Raw genomic sequence first — 15,054 nt, forward strand, 5'->3', positions numbered from 1 at the left:
GCTAAAAAGATTATTGCAACAATTCTTATTTGTACAGTTTAAAAGACTAAAAAGAAAGGAGCACCCAAGCAAAGTTTGAGCACCCAAGAGATTAGAGCTCCCAGATCTTTTTTTTATTTTTTATCAAAGACTCGGTCCAAAATGAGCTCATTAGGGCTAAGGCTTGACCACAGTCCCAAACCACTGTGAGGAAAGAGCAGCTGATGCAATGTTTTATAACTGCTCCTCCAAACAACTGCCGAGACCTGAACTGATGCCCACAGAACAACAGAAGACCAGAAGGAGATTGCAAAGTGTTTACAGATACTTTGTAATGTAATTAAGAAATGCCATTTAACAGAAACTATGGATTTCTAGAAGATCAAGATATCTGCCCCTGCTTGAGCACCTCCAGGAAGCTTTGTACCACATTCACACAACATAATTCAGTGTGAAAAAAATGAGAGACCACCTAAAACTATAAGTTTCTTTGATTTTACCAAATTGAAAACTTCTGGAATATAATCAAGAGGAAGATGGATGATCACAAATCCATCAAACCACCAAACTGAACTGCTTGAATTTTTGCACTAAGAGTGAAGCAGCATAAAGTTATCCAAAAGCAGTGTGTAAAACTGGTGGAGGAGAACATGATGCCAAGATAAATATTAATTTCTGAACTCCTAAACTTTACTTTATGAATATGAACTTGTTTTCTTTGCATTATTTGAGGTCTAAAAGCATCTATTTTTGTTATTTTGGCAATTTCTCATTTTCTGCAAATAAATTCTCTAAATATTTTTTATTTGGAATTTAGGAGAAATGTTGTCTGTAGTTTATAGAATAAAACAACATTCATGTTCATTTTACTCAAACATAAACCTATAAAAAGAAGTGGTCTCTTAAATTTTGTCCAGAGCTATATAAGGTAAGTAAAGATAAAAACAGGATGTTTTTTTTTAATCAGCTTATTTGATCCATGTTTTTTTTCAGCTTAATAAAGGCCAAAATGTCTCTTCGAACTAATATAGTACATACTATTTATTTATTTTAACATACTAGAGACACAGACTGAAAATATATGATTTTATTCACACTAACTGAAACCTTTAGTCTGTTTTTGGTTATAAGCAATAAACGTAGATAACAGCACCAGTTAATAGAATTTACAGCTTTTTTTTAATCAATATCAATGATCAGTCTTCTTATTGGTTGAATTGTAATTCCTGAGACTTCTATTATCGTGTATAATGCAAAATTCCAGCTACGTCTTCTCCGTCTGGGGTTTTCTGTAGCTCACCTTGACCAAATGAGGTGCGTCATGCCGGGTAAGCTGGAAGTGGGGGAGCTGGTCCCGGCAGGCGATCCACGAGTGTTTCAGCACCTGCTCGGCAGAGTAACGCTGATGAGGGTCAACGTGAAGCATATGAGACAGAAGATCCTGTGGGTGAAAGATGAGGAGAGAGAAGAGTGAGATGAGAAATCTCAATTTCGCTTCTTTATAAGATGTAGAATAGACTGAACCCATGTTACAGAGTGTGAACTGGAATAAAGATAGCACTGAACTGGTCTAGTGTATCACACTTTACTGCAGATTACACTAATTACACTGGTGTAAATTACACTACTGCAACCTCACTTAAATAATGAGAACAAGAGAAAGCCAGTATTACCAATTTGTAATTAAACAATTAAATCCCCACCTCCGAGATAATTAAGGGCACACGTATTCATTAGAGAGAAAAAAAGAAAGAAAGAGAGAGAGAGAGAGAGAGAGAGAAAAACGTATGTTCTACCTTTGAGGAGTCGGACACTGTGTCCCAGTTGCCTCCGCTGAGCGAGAACTTGCCACTGCCGATACGTAACAGGATCTCTTCAGGGGTATCGTTAGGGCCATTAGCAAAGGGAGTGTACCTGCACAGAGCCAGAAAAAAACACAGAAAGAGATTAGTAAAAACTTTACTTTACTTTACTTTATTAACTGAAGATCTGTAAAGTATTTTTGTATTTTAATATTAAGAATAGGGCTGCAACGATTAGTTGCAACGATATAATCGGCAATGTCGATTATTTCAATTTGCGACTAGACATTTCATCGTCGACTAATAGTTTTTTTTGTAACAGTACCACTGGATCACTCACACGGTTTACAGTCAACTTAGTCTGTGTCTCCAAAAGTGCCGGAACAAAACAGATTACATATTTAATCACTAAATATCAGATTCAAGATTCAAAGATTCAAAGAGTTTATTGTCATGTGACAGTAAGAAACAAGTTTCCTCATACAATAAAAGTCTTTCTTTGCTCCTCGCCAAAATATACAAGAAATGAAATAGAAAATATACAATAAAAAAAGAAATAAACTATCTAAATATAAATATTAAATTGGTGTTAAATTTACATCCAGGATGGAAATATATACATGAAAACAGCAATGTGTTATGGATATTATTGAGAAGTAAGTACAGTGCAAAAAGTTCAGAAGTACAATTATAACATTTTTGCAGTAAAGTGAACATGTGCCTCTGGGAAATGTAAAGTGCAGGTTATTTCTGAGGTAGAAATATCAGTACTTTCCACGTTTAAATACATCCAGACATTTAAATGCCTTTTAAATCTCATGTTCAGCTGTTTCTATCGTTTTTAGAGGTGGAGGACATAGCAGAAATAATTGTTGACTAATCAACTGATCAAAAAATAATCAACAGATTAGTCGACTACCAAAATAATCATTAGTTGCAGCCCTAATTAAGAAACACTGTAAACTAATACAAATCCTAGGAGAATATTTCAAACAGCTTGTGAAAACACACGTGCACATACGTGCCGATTTTTGAGGAAAATTAAAGTATTTTAAGTGCACCTTAGATGCCGAAAAAAACAAAAACAATAATCTATTCTTTCTTTCTTTCTTTCTTTCTTTCTTTCTTTCTTTCTTTCTTTCTTTCTTTCTTTCTTTCTTTCTTTCTTTCTTTCTTTCTTTCTTTCTTTCTTTCTTTCTTTCTTTCTTTCTTTCTTTCTTTCTTTCTTTCTTTCTTTCTTTCTTTCTTTCTTTCTTTCTTTCTTTCTTTCTTTCTTTCTTTCAGTGCAATATTGCCACCACTGGACCACCCCAAAACCAATACTTTTCAGTTTATCTTGAAAAAACTTTTCCTTTAAAAAGAGATGCCAGTAAAAGTTTTACGTTGTATGGATAAGAAATACTCACCCAGCCAGCATAGTATAGAGAAGAACTCCCAGACTCCAGATATCACAGGCTGCATCATAGCCCTGCCGCATCAATACCTGCATTAAAACAAAACAAAGTCTAAGTACTCACTCGTATACATGTGTATATGAATGTATATATGAATAGGATGGTTACGGGTGTATAATGGTTGTGTTAGTGGTGTGTGGGGTGGAAAAGTTATTTTTGTGATAGATTATAATTTATATTTTCCATTTCTTTATGTCTTGTGAGTGAATTTTCCCATTAATTAATGAGGATGTTTTTTAATACTCCTCTACAGGTACTACACAAGCTGCCTGTGTGCATTTGCATCTATTTCAGCAATAGCTGCACCTTTAAGTAGCTAAATGCTTTAAATAAAAAGGAATGTCTTTGGAGTGAATTTTGTGCCAAAAAAAAACAAAAAAAATTGCAATCAAAAATTATTTCAGTTCGGATTTTGTCAGTCATTGCTTTTATTTGTGATTTATGGGGGGATTTTTCTGTTAAAAGACTTTTGCTTTAATTTTTTTCTCTTTTGAATTTGCAACATACAATTTTTCCTTTTGTAATTTTTGATTTTATTTAGTTTTACATAAAACTTTTGTATAAACCGAGTTTTATGATTTCTTTTGGTACTATCCTAAGAACAGTCACAGATTATAATCTTGCCAATAACTGAACAAAACAATGTTTTTCTCAAAGAAACACATACAGTCAGATTTCAGAAGAATATAAAGAGTTAAACTGAATTTTTCGCATAGATTACTATGTGAAAGCCTCTTACCTCAGGTGCCACGAAGTTGGCAGTGTAGCAGGGCGTGAGCAGCAGGCCGTTGTCTCCTCTGAGCTGCTTGGCAAAGCCGAAGTCGCAGATTCGGATCGAATCGGGGTTCCCTGAATCGTCCATGTACAGAATGTTGCTGGGCTTCAGGTCCCTGTGAACCACCTGTTTACGGGAGACGGAGGCGGAGTTTCAGGGGGAAAAGAAAACCAGCTTTTTATCCTGCGCTGAAACTTTTTCATACTGGCAGCTTTTCACACTTTTTTATTAATAAGTATAAAGCATTCCTCAATACTCAACTCCTAAATGTGTATGTTCAGTAAATTATACAGCACCACTAAGTATCACTGCGTTATCAGTGTAATTTTATGCCAATAAAATGCCAATTTTATGCAGGATCTTCAGTATCTGTACCCAGTAGTAAGGTCATATTAAAGGATCAATAAGCATTATATATTTGGTTCGTAGTTCACAACAGCGAGCGAGCTGTGCTGCAGCATGGAAGCTAGCAAGTCTGCTGGTTCAGCTGAAACCTTACACAGCCTAAAAAGCTTCGACATGTTTCAAAAATTAGCAATTTTTAAGAATCTGTCACTGTTGATGAATTTCGTATACATTTCAAATTATCGCAATAAATTCTGTTCATCTTAAAAAATACTGTGAACAAAAGCAAGAACAAAGGAGCTTCAGCCAACTATTTGGATGGGGTGCAAGCAAAAATCAAAAATGACCCATCATTAAAAATGGTATATCAACAAAATGTCATGTTTTTAATTAAATAAAAAAGTATATTTTTGCAACAGAGTGAGTGATGCATCATTTTTAATGAAGAGTTTAAATATTGTGATGTAATATTTTTATACCATATCATCTAGCTATGCTTTTTACCTCACTTTGTTGGTTTTGATTTGATCACCTCAAAAAAAAAAAATAAATAAATAAATAAATATATATATTGTGATGATATCAGTATTTTGTCCTGACAGCAGTCTTTTATTTACTGTGAAGATTAAACTAATATATTTGTGCAATTGTTCATGTTAGCAGTTTACTAAATAAATACTTTTAGCACTTTACATTTTGTTAGATTTTTCCTGCATTATATATTTTTTGCTTTGGAATGATTTATTTTGCTACATCATTATTATTATGTCTTGCAAAACTAGAGTCTTGGTAAGTTACTGTTATTTACAAAACAGACAGATTTATTTAGTTTGAAATTGTTACACTATTCAAAACACTTTACATTAAAAACATGCATTCTGGAGTTCTTTTTTTAAACGAATAAAAAATTATTTTGTATTTTCCTTATTTAACCAAACATTGTAAGTGCTTTTTGTAAAGAAGTTGAAACCGACTGTGTAATATCTGGTGCATCCCTACACAAGATTAATCACGCTGTGTTCTGGTGTGCACAGTACAGAGATCAGTTTTGTCTGTGTGGTCGTCTCTTACCCCCTGACAGTGCAGGTAGTCGACGGTTTTGGTGATGGTGTAGAGAACAGCACTGGCCTCTCGTTCTGAGAAGAACTTCTGCCTGAGTATCTTATCCAGCAGCTCCCCGCCCTTCATCAACTCCGTTACCAGATACACAAACCGCCCCTCGTCGTACACCTGACACACACACACACACACACACACATATATATATATATATTACCCCGTGGAGCTCTGGATCACACTGCGTGAGGAATCCACACAGGTAAGGACTGAGAGGAGGTGAAGAGGGGACAGATACTCACATCTTTCAGGGTGATGATATTTGGGTGCTGCCCGTACCGCATGAGAATCTCAATCTCCTCCGATGGGTCCCGCTTGCTTTTGTCAATTATCTGAATATTGAAAGCGGGAATATTAGAATAACACGAATAATAACATTTAAAATGAGCCAAAAAATGACAAAAGCTTAACTATGCAACATGAAAATTATTATTTTTTTAATATCTTTTATAATGATCTACAGGTGATTTGAATAAAATTAGAAACATATTTTAAAAAAGACAATCAAATGCAGATTTCATTTTCCAGCAGGACTTGGCACACTGCCCACACTGACAAAAGTACCAATTGGTCTTATTATATAATATTCTTATCAACAACAATAAAATAAATAAACATTTAACATATTTATATTTAAATATTTATAACATTTATCATTCAAATTTTTTTGATGCACCTGTTCATACCACACCCATACTAAGTATTGACAGCAGTCTATTATTTACTGTGAAGCTTTAGAGACATTTGTTACATTTTTGTTAGTTTTTTTCCTATATTATATCATTTTCGTTATGAAATTAGTTATTTTGTTACATCATTATTATTTCTTGGAAAACCGGATTCTTGGAAAGTTACTGTTACAGGTTTATTTTGTTTGAAACTGTTACACTATTCAAAACATTTATTAAAAAACCTGTATTCTGTTGCAGTACTATATATTTAAAACAAATACAATATATATATATATATATATATATATATATATATTTTTATTTTTATTTTTTAGGGCCAAATCACTCAGCTCCAACTGTTAGTTTAGGTTTGCACTGCCATGTTTATGAGAGTCATTGTAAAAGATGCTGTACTTTTCTAGAATTGTACTGCCCTCTACTGGCAATGAAAACAAATACCAAATCTAATGTCCTGTATTTATTACAGAGTCTATCAGAAAGGCATATTTCATAGTGTGTCCTTGTGTTTGTTTACCTTGACTGCGAACTCCATGGCTGTAACTCTGTGGATGCAGCGTTTGCATATGGAGTAGGATCCCACACCAATGTCCTCTTTGAGTTCGTACACGTCTGAGAACTGTGCTGCACCACTGTGCATCTGCAAAGAATAAAAACTGACATGAACATTTATTGTACTAGTATTCTTATACAGTAGAATAAATTACAATACAATACTGACTTTAGACTTGATAATCAAAAAACACAGTGGATCAACACCAGCAGATGACAGACATGTCTCTCCAAACCAAACCATCACTGATTGGTGGAAACTTCACACTAGACATCGAGCAGCTTGGACTGTGTGTGTCTCCACTCTTCCTCCAGACTCTGATTCTCCCTTGATTTACAAACAAAAATGTAAAATTTACTGATGATCAGTGATGGTTTGGAGAGACATGTCCGTCATCTGCTGGTGTTGATCCACTGTGTTCTATTGAGTCTATATCAAGTCAGTGCAGTTTTGTTTTCACTGAAAATCTTACAGCACTTCCCTCATGCTTCCCTCTGCTGACAACTTTTATGGAAATGCGGATTTCATTTTCCAGCATGACTTGTCACACGGCCCACACTGCCACAAGCACCAATTGGTCTTATATAATACTCTAATATCCTGAGACGCTGATTGTTGGGTGTAAGCCATTGGCTGTAAGCCGTAATCATCAACAATAAAAGAAAAAATGCTTAAAATAGATCACTCTCTGTGTAATACATCATCTATATAATATATGAGTTTCACATTTTGAACTGAATTACTGAAAAAAAAAAAAAAAGTAATATTTCAATGTCAGGCAACCTCAGGAGCATGTGCCCTTCTCTACTCCACACCACTCCACCACACTCATAATCAGAATGCAAGAATTCAAGGACTTGTGCAAGGACCTGCTGGCTCAGGTAGAAATAATGATGAAGTTAACTAAACAGCTAACCTTGACGAAAAATGAGACACGCAGGAAAATATATAATGTGGAATATTTTACATCCCATGATTTAATTGGATCATGCAATCTTTATGTAAATATAATGCAAGGTATTTATCGATAAGCCAAATATTACAGGACAGCAGTATGTCAAGCAGTGACATATGAGGATAATTACTTTATATCTGATTACTGATCACTAATTACTGTTTACCCATTTAAAAAGCAACTTAGTTACTTACTTCATAAATTACTTCATTTTAAAAGTTACTTTTCAAAATAACAGTTTTAACAAAACTCACTTTACTGGAAGTCTTGCTCCACTTTTGGGGCAGAAGTAACAGAAAAAAAAATCTATGTTGCAATAAAAGCAACGACAGTTAGCTAGCTAAAACACACAATTAGGTTTCTTTGATTAACTTCATTAAAGAAAGTCCTGAAACTTTCAAAAGTTTCAGGACTTTCAGAGAACAAAATCTGTCCTCTCTTTTTGGCATCAATTTCCAGGCAACAGCTCCACTTGGACAGGTTGCATCACCAAACTAAATCAGGAGTGCACTCAAATCAACACAGAGGTGTGTATTCTAAAATAGATCCAGTGACTGCAGTAGCCCACATAAAAGCAACCCACATACATTCACTTAAAATACTGCGCTCCTGTCCTCGGCTCAGCTTTTTATCTTTAGTCTCTTTGTGAGGCTGAGGTTAACCACTGCCCAAAAACAAAAACAGGTTCTAAACAGAAAGAATGTTTCAGAGGACAATTGTTTTTACGTTTTTTTAAGTATGAAAGACAAGAAAGAGGGGATTTTGTAATAAATAGATAAATAAATGGTCAGAAATTCATACAAAAAGTTGTGACAACTTGTGGTCATTGACATTTTATGAAACGTAATTAAAAAAAAAATATATATATATATATATATACACATATTTTCCTCCTTAAAACGGATATGATAAAACTCCACAACTTTACTACCTGAATCCTTTACAGTCTACTGTCTACTCTTTTCCATATTCCAGCTAATTCTCTTATTACTTTTCTAGCTTTAATGTCTTAAACTTGCATTTTTCCACTTTTTATTGATTTGGGCGATATATTAACTAAACCTACCGTTATTGTTCTAACAGTAAAACCTGTGTAACGACATTTTTCTGCAGAATATCATTTTGTACAGCATTTGTAATGCTATACATTACATTACATTAGTGGATACAATTAGACACTAGGCCTGGGAAACATCTATAAATGCTCATTAATATAATTTAGTTATAAGAATAAATAAATTAAAGAGCCAAAATAAACCATTAATAGCTAAAATATGTTCTTCTAAAGTAACTTTGCTTTAAAAAAAAATCATGCTTTTACTGTGATCATTTCTGCCTCTGCAGCGCCCTCTCAGGTTCAGCTGTGCTATAGGTGTGGATGATGTTTCTGTGGTGTGCTAATACATCACAATATGCAAATCAGTCTATTAATAATACCACCCAACTGACGTCCAACCAATCTGCATCTTACCACTATCAGAGGCACAATGCTGCTGCTGCAGCTCAACCAATCAGCTCTCTCCTGCTGCTCTCCTGCCTCTAAACCCATACATCACCCAGTGATGCCCCTCCCGAACCACCTCTCCCATTTGTTTGAGCATTTTTCAAAGTTGAGCTGAGGGTGGAGTTAGCTAAAATCAGGGGGTTTAGTTTCCCCTTAAAAAACTTACTAACTAATTGACCAACTAAATTAATAAATAATACATACAAATTAAAAAAAAAATCACGCAAAACCAAGCAAGCAGCAAAACTGGTTTTAGACCATGATTAAATTTTTTCACCACAGACCATGAAGAGTCACAGGTGACTAATTCTGAACCTACAGTGTGGTGGAAAACAGCCCACTGTTCTACAACCACCCACTATAGGAACAGTGGTGAGACAGGTGGTGAGAGGGGGCACACTCTGAGTGTGACTGTTCAGTTTCTGAATCAGTTTCTCGGATTTTGCTATTTATAGGTTTATGTTTGAGTAAAATGAACATTGTTGTTTTATTCTATAAACTACAGACAACATTTCTCCCAAATTCCAAATAAAAAAATTGTCATTTAGAGCATTTATTTGGCGGAAATAACAAAAAAAAAAGATGCAGAGGTTTCAGACCTCAAATAATACAAAGAAAAAACAAGTCATATTTATAAAGTTTTCAGAAGAGTTCAGAAATCAATATTTGGTGGAATAACCCTGGTTTTTATCACAGTTTTATTTTATGCATCATGTTCTCCTCCACCAGTCTTACACACTGCTTTTGGATAACTTTATGCTGCTTTACTCCTGGTGCAAAAATTCACACAGCAGTTCAGTTTGGTGGTTTGATGGCTTGTGATCATCCATCTTCCTCTTGATTATATTCCAGAGGTTTTCAATTTGATAAAATCAGTAGGTCTTACCTGCACGATGGGGAGGATGTTGACTAAGGGAGAGCTCTTGCTCTCCTCCAGGGAAGCTGGCGCTACAAAGCTGAAGCCTTTGAAGAGCTGGTGAGCGTTTGCACTGGGAGGAATGCCTGGAGAGTCTGGGTAGGGGGGTGTGTGGGGAGGGGAAAAGAAAAGTATATATATATATAAATATATATATATATATATATATATATATATATATATATATATAAATCAGGAAGAACCCATCTGAGAAAGTTCAAGTATACTGAGAAAGAGTCAAGACAGAAGCATTACCATTAGGGCTGTAAAAAAAGCTTTGCCAAATATTGATGCTCTAATCTGATGGTATTGATTTCAGATTAATCTAAATGAATCACTGTGACATATTTATTAATTGCAGACATGCAGTGGAGATCGTACCCTTTGGGGTTTTGGCTGTGAACTCGGGGTCAAAGCAGAACGTGTCGTCTGGTTTTCCCGCTGCTGGTTTGAACGGAGGCTGAAGTTCTTGTCGGTAGAGTTTCTGCACACATCAGATTACCAGATTTTAATTATTAGTTATATAAACTATTATATTTTACAATTTTATATTACTTTCATACATAAAAACATACAAAAATAAACATAATGATGAGGAATTATACAAGAAGATACAAATCACATTTTAATCCTCCTCTAAAAGACATGCTTTACACATGCATTCCATTTTTGGACAGCAAAACATAAACAAAAAACTGATAAGACAGTACAATACAATGATCAGATAGAAACTGGGTACAAATAAAAATGTATACAATATTCTTTACATAATTTTATGAGGAGTACTGAAGATTTATGGAAAAAATTAAAGATAGCAGTGTGTGTAAAAAATACAATAAATAAAAATGCAAATAAATGAAAAACATTAATGCACAAATAAATAACAAAATGGACTAAAGTAAATATTTTTATTAGTTTATCCATTTAATATATTATTTTTTATTATTATTTTCTATTTATTATTACTTTTTTATTTTAATGTTTTATATTTCCTTTTCTTTGTTCCTAGTTCTACTCATTCAATTCATTCTAGCATTTCTTATCATTCCTAAAATTTAACCTATTTTTATCTTTTTATATATTTTACATTTTCTAAATTCTTTACTTTTAATGGCAATTTTTTAATCTTACTTTATTTTTTACTAATTTATTCCTTATCATTTCTATTTTATTATTAAATGTTTTCAATCCCTTTGATGCCTGTAAATGCTCAGCAACATTGTAAATAAGGGTCACCCTCAATGTTTTTCCCCGAGTGAAAAAAAAGGATGATTGATAAAGTCAGCTTCTCTTATAAAAGTCAGTCAATAAAAAGTAAGAATATGGGAGAAATATGAGAGAAAATATCATAAATCTTGTATAATGTACACATGCATTTCTTGACAAGCTGAGAGACCTGGAATCATCACTAAAAGTGAAAATAAAGAAGAACAAACACATTTCTAGGTTTTCTAGATTTTTCAAGAAAGAAATGAAAATCTTTACGTCCATTAAAAATGCTCTAACTAAAAAATGAGAAATTTCAGCCATGACACAGGTAACACACACAGGTAAGACACACACAGGCTCCTCCTCCTGTGTGGCTGTTCTCTCTTAGACTGGTTAACAGTGCTAAAGGTCAGCTCTCACAGCTACAGCAGGCCGTCTGGTTTGAGAATTGGCCACGTCTTGTCCAGTTAGCTGCTGGGAGGCCAGAGCTGAACTGGTTTACTGAGCTGTGGGGCTTTTCTACACCTGTTCAGCCTGAGCTGGAGGTGGACAGGCCGGGTCGCAGATGACCGGCTGTACTGGAGAGGAGACACAGAGACAGATTAACCATCTCCTCTCTCCAGGAGCGCCCTTCCCTCCACTTCACGGTCAATCAAGTACCGCTGGCTCCTAAACGCTCCTCGCTGCGTCCATTAGCTCAAACACAGCCAGAGCTGGCCCGCTGCCTGGCCGTCTGCCACGTACATACTCACACACACACACACACACGCACACACAGGGAGGATGATCTAGACTGGGTAGCGGGAGCTTAGGTTACAGTATGTTGCTGCCACCTTCAGGGTTTAAAGGTTTCAGAACCTTTCATAATTTTTGCAATATGAGGCACACTAGATAATAAGGCACATTATCAATTTTATGGTCCATTATCATACATAAGGTGCCCCGGATTATAAGGCACATTTTTAGCGACACAAGTAAGGAGCAGGGGTGTCGCCATGTTAAGCTAAGCTACCAGTTAATCTACACGGATTTCCCTGCTGTAAACTTTTGTTTTAAACGGTTTTAACTAAATTAAGTTTTTGTTATTTGATTATGAAGCTCTGTGAGAATTTGGAAGCATTCAGCAGCAAAAGAGCATTTATTAGGTCTGCATGATCTTTATCCTATCTCATCCCAACTGAGCCCAAAAACACTGGATAGAGCACCTTTAATTCTGAGAACAAAGCTCAGATCTAACACAGAACTAAAGATTGTTTTTTAATAATAATTAAAAAATTAAGTAATTTATCCGAGTGGTCCAGTAGTCTAAAGCACTGCCACTATGGTCAGTAGATTGCCAGTTCGAATCCCAGTCATGTAGCTTGCCATCGGCTACTGGAGCCCCGATAGAGCATAATTGGCCTTGCTCTCTCTGTGCTGGTAGATGGTGCTCTTTCCCCTCATCACTCATCACTAGGGTGATGTGGATCAGCAGAAGGCTGCGTCTGTGAGCTAATGTATCAGAACCGAGTCGCTGCGCTTTCCTCTGAGAGTTAGCGCTGTGATGCTACTCGGCAGTGCTACTGCATCAGCAGCAGTTCAAAAAGAGGCGGAGTCTGATTTTACATGTATCAGAGGAGGCGTGTGCTAGTTATCTTAACCCTCCTGGTGTTGGGGCATCACTAGTGATAGGGGAAGTCCTAATGAGTGAGTTGGGTAATTGCCCGTGTAAATTGGGGGAAAGAATATGGAAAAATAATCTAAAAAAAAAAAAAAAAAAAAATGAGGCATTACTCTGTGTTTTGATTCACTTCATTGATCAAAAGTAGAGGAATCCACAAAATAAGGCATTTAAAAGCTGAGAGACATTTAAAAACTTTAAAATCTGCTGATTTTTCATGAATCATCATTTGATCGATCTGTGTGGTGTTTGAATGCTTTAAAGAACTTACAATGCTTTTGGTGTAGAATTGACTCATTAAGTGAATCGTTTCACGAATCGAGTGCAAACTGGAATCAATGATTCAAAACACTGTTTTACGAGTCTTTGTAATCAATCAAATAGCTGATACTCACATTCCAGTCTATTGTGGAGAAGAAGGCATGCCGCTTGATCTCCTCTACTCCATCTGGACCTGCTCCTGAAGATAACAGGAATCACGGCAGGAAAGAAAAGAGGAATAAAAGTTTATTAAACATACATTACATTTATAGAAGCTGATGATGATGATGATGATGCTGCTGAGAAGATAACCTGATTCTTACCTAATCGATTAGCTGGGTTTCTTTTAAAGAGCATTCGTAAAAGACTTTGTGCTTCCAGGCTTAAAAACTGTGGCATTCCCAACTTAGCTCTGATATAAAAAAAAGACACAAAAATATATATTAATAACACAAACAACAACAAAAGTTATAAAATGTGCTATTGTATTCATTTTGACAAGCAAAAAAGGGAGTACTAGCAAAAGCCTAATTGATGCAATTTTTAATCCAAAAAGGAATTACATCACTCTCAGACAAAAAAAAAACTGTATTATAAAATTTGAGGGAGTTTATTTGACCCCATGTATAGATAATGAATCATAAATGAAAACGATACGATATCCCACTATCAATATTTTGGCCCACTCTTAATCATCACTACTAATAAAAAGTTTATTTTAAGGTAAGATCACACTCACTTGAGAATCATGTTCATAGTCTCATTCCGGTCTTTTCCTTGAAATGGTAGCGTCCCCGTAAGCATTTCAAACTAATGAGACAAACAATAGCAAAAACTAAAGGTCATACTTTACTGTGTGGAGCATTACAGTACATCAAGACAACATGTTTACACTTCCTTCGAAACCAAACAAGCGCTGGATGCTAATCTACACAGATTTCTCTCCTAAAAACTTAAAAGTTTGTTTGGGTGAATAAAGCACTTCCATTTATTTACAGTAAGCTTAACTTTCCAATATTTTATCTAAGGATGAGTTTCAGTTAAGTTTTTTCAGCACTATGGCTGGGTGCAGCAGCATTAGCATTAGCCGCTAACCGCAGCACTAGCGGGAAGTAAATGCCGCCCGATAGCGCTAGACTGAGGAACCCTGAGAGTTTTGGTAACCCAGGGTGCTATCAGCTAGCGGTTTGTCACACGTAGTTTGTTTTTAACACAGTAAACCTGCAGTCTATAGTCCGATATACTCCCCTCTGAACCGCAAAAGAGCTAGAGCTGTGGTTAGCAGCTAATGCTAATGCTGCTGCACCCAGCCTTAGTGCTGGAGAAACTTCACTGTAAACTCACCCTTATAGTACTGTACTTCAGCGGAGTGGCTTTACTGCTCCTTAATACCTGACTGGTAGAATTTACACATAAGGAGCACCAGATTATAAGGTGCACTGTAGATTTTAAGTGCACCTTATAGTCCAAAAATTATGGTAACTAACCCCGAAAAATAACCAATGTGAGAAGTCCATAGTTCCCAATATAATTGCAGAATAGTTCCTGGTTTTCAGGTTTTATGCACTAAATCATTACGAAAAGCACATAATAAGCTATATTTAAATTTTATTATGGTAATATTTGCTATTTCACTGTGCTGTAGTAGAATATTTTCTTTTTAGGCCTTTTTTAAATCTATATTTCTCTGTAACCTAGTTAAACGTGCTTTTAAAATTTAGCAAACTTTTGGTTAAAAAACAATTCCTGGTACGGTGCAACATTTGTACTCCCACTAGAAATTCCATTTTCATATTTATTTGTAGCATTTTTTAATAAATGTATTAAAACAAACAA

At 35.2% G+C, this 15,054-nt stretch overlaps 1 protein-coding gene across 1 annotated transcript in view; it reads right to left on the reverse strand.

Moving 5' to 3' along the window:
• Positions 1 to 15,054, reverse strand: part of rps6kal (ribosomal protein S6 kinase a, like) — a 38,113-nt gene that overhangs the window by 2,956 nt on the left and 20,103 nt on the right. Inside the window, exons 10-21 of the mRNA XM_049484377.1 lie at positions 13,958 to 14,028; positions 13,542 to 13,630; positions 13,353 to 13,417; positions 10,470 to 10,572; positions 10,059 to 10,183; positions 6,678 to 6,800; positions 5,714 to 5,803; positions 5,427 to 5,585; positions 3,975 to 4,136; positions 3,188 to 3,264; positions 1,776 to 1,893; positions 1,280 to 1,420 (exon numbers count right to left, since the gene is read on the reverse strand). Coding sequence (XP_049340334.1) covers positions 1,280 to 1,420; positions 1,776 to 1,893; positions 3,188 to 3,264; positions 3,975 to 4,136; positions 5,427 to 5,585; positions 5,714 to 5,803; positions 6,678 to 6,800; positions 10,059 to 10,183; positions 10,470 to 10,572; positions 13,353 to 13,417; positions 13,542 to 13,630; positions 13,958 to 14,028 — 1,323 coding nt within the window. The remainder of the gene's footprint in view (positions 1 to 1,279; positions 1,421 to 1,775; positions 1,894 to 3,187; positions 3,265 to 3,974; positions 4,137 to 5,426; positions 5,586 to 5,713; positions 5,804 to 6,677; positions 6,801 to 10,058; positions 10,184 to 10,469; positions 10,573 to 13,352; positions 13,418 to 13,541; positions 13,631 to 13,957; positions 14,029 to 15,054) is intronic.

The sequence above is a fragment of the Astyanax mexicanus genome, chromosome 10 (genome assembly GCF_023375975.1).
Source record: "Astyanax mexicanus isolate ESR-SI-001 chromosome 10, AstMex3_surface, whole genome shotgun sequence".
Classification (NCBI taxonomy): domain Eukaryota; kingdom Metazoa; phylum Chordata; class Actinopteri; order Characiformes; family Acestrorhamphidae; genus Astyanax; species Astyanax mexicanus.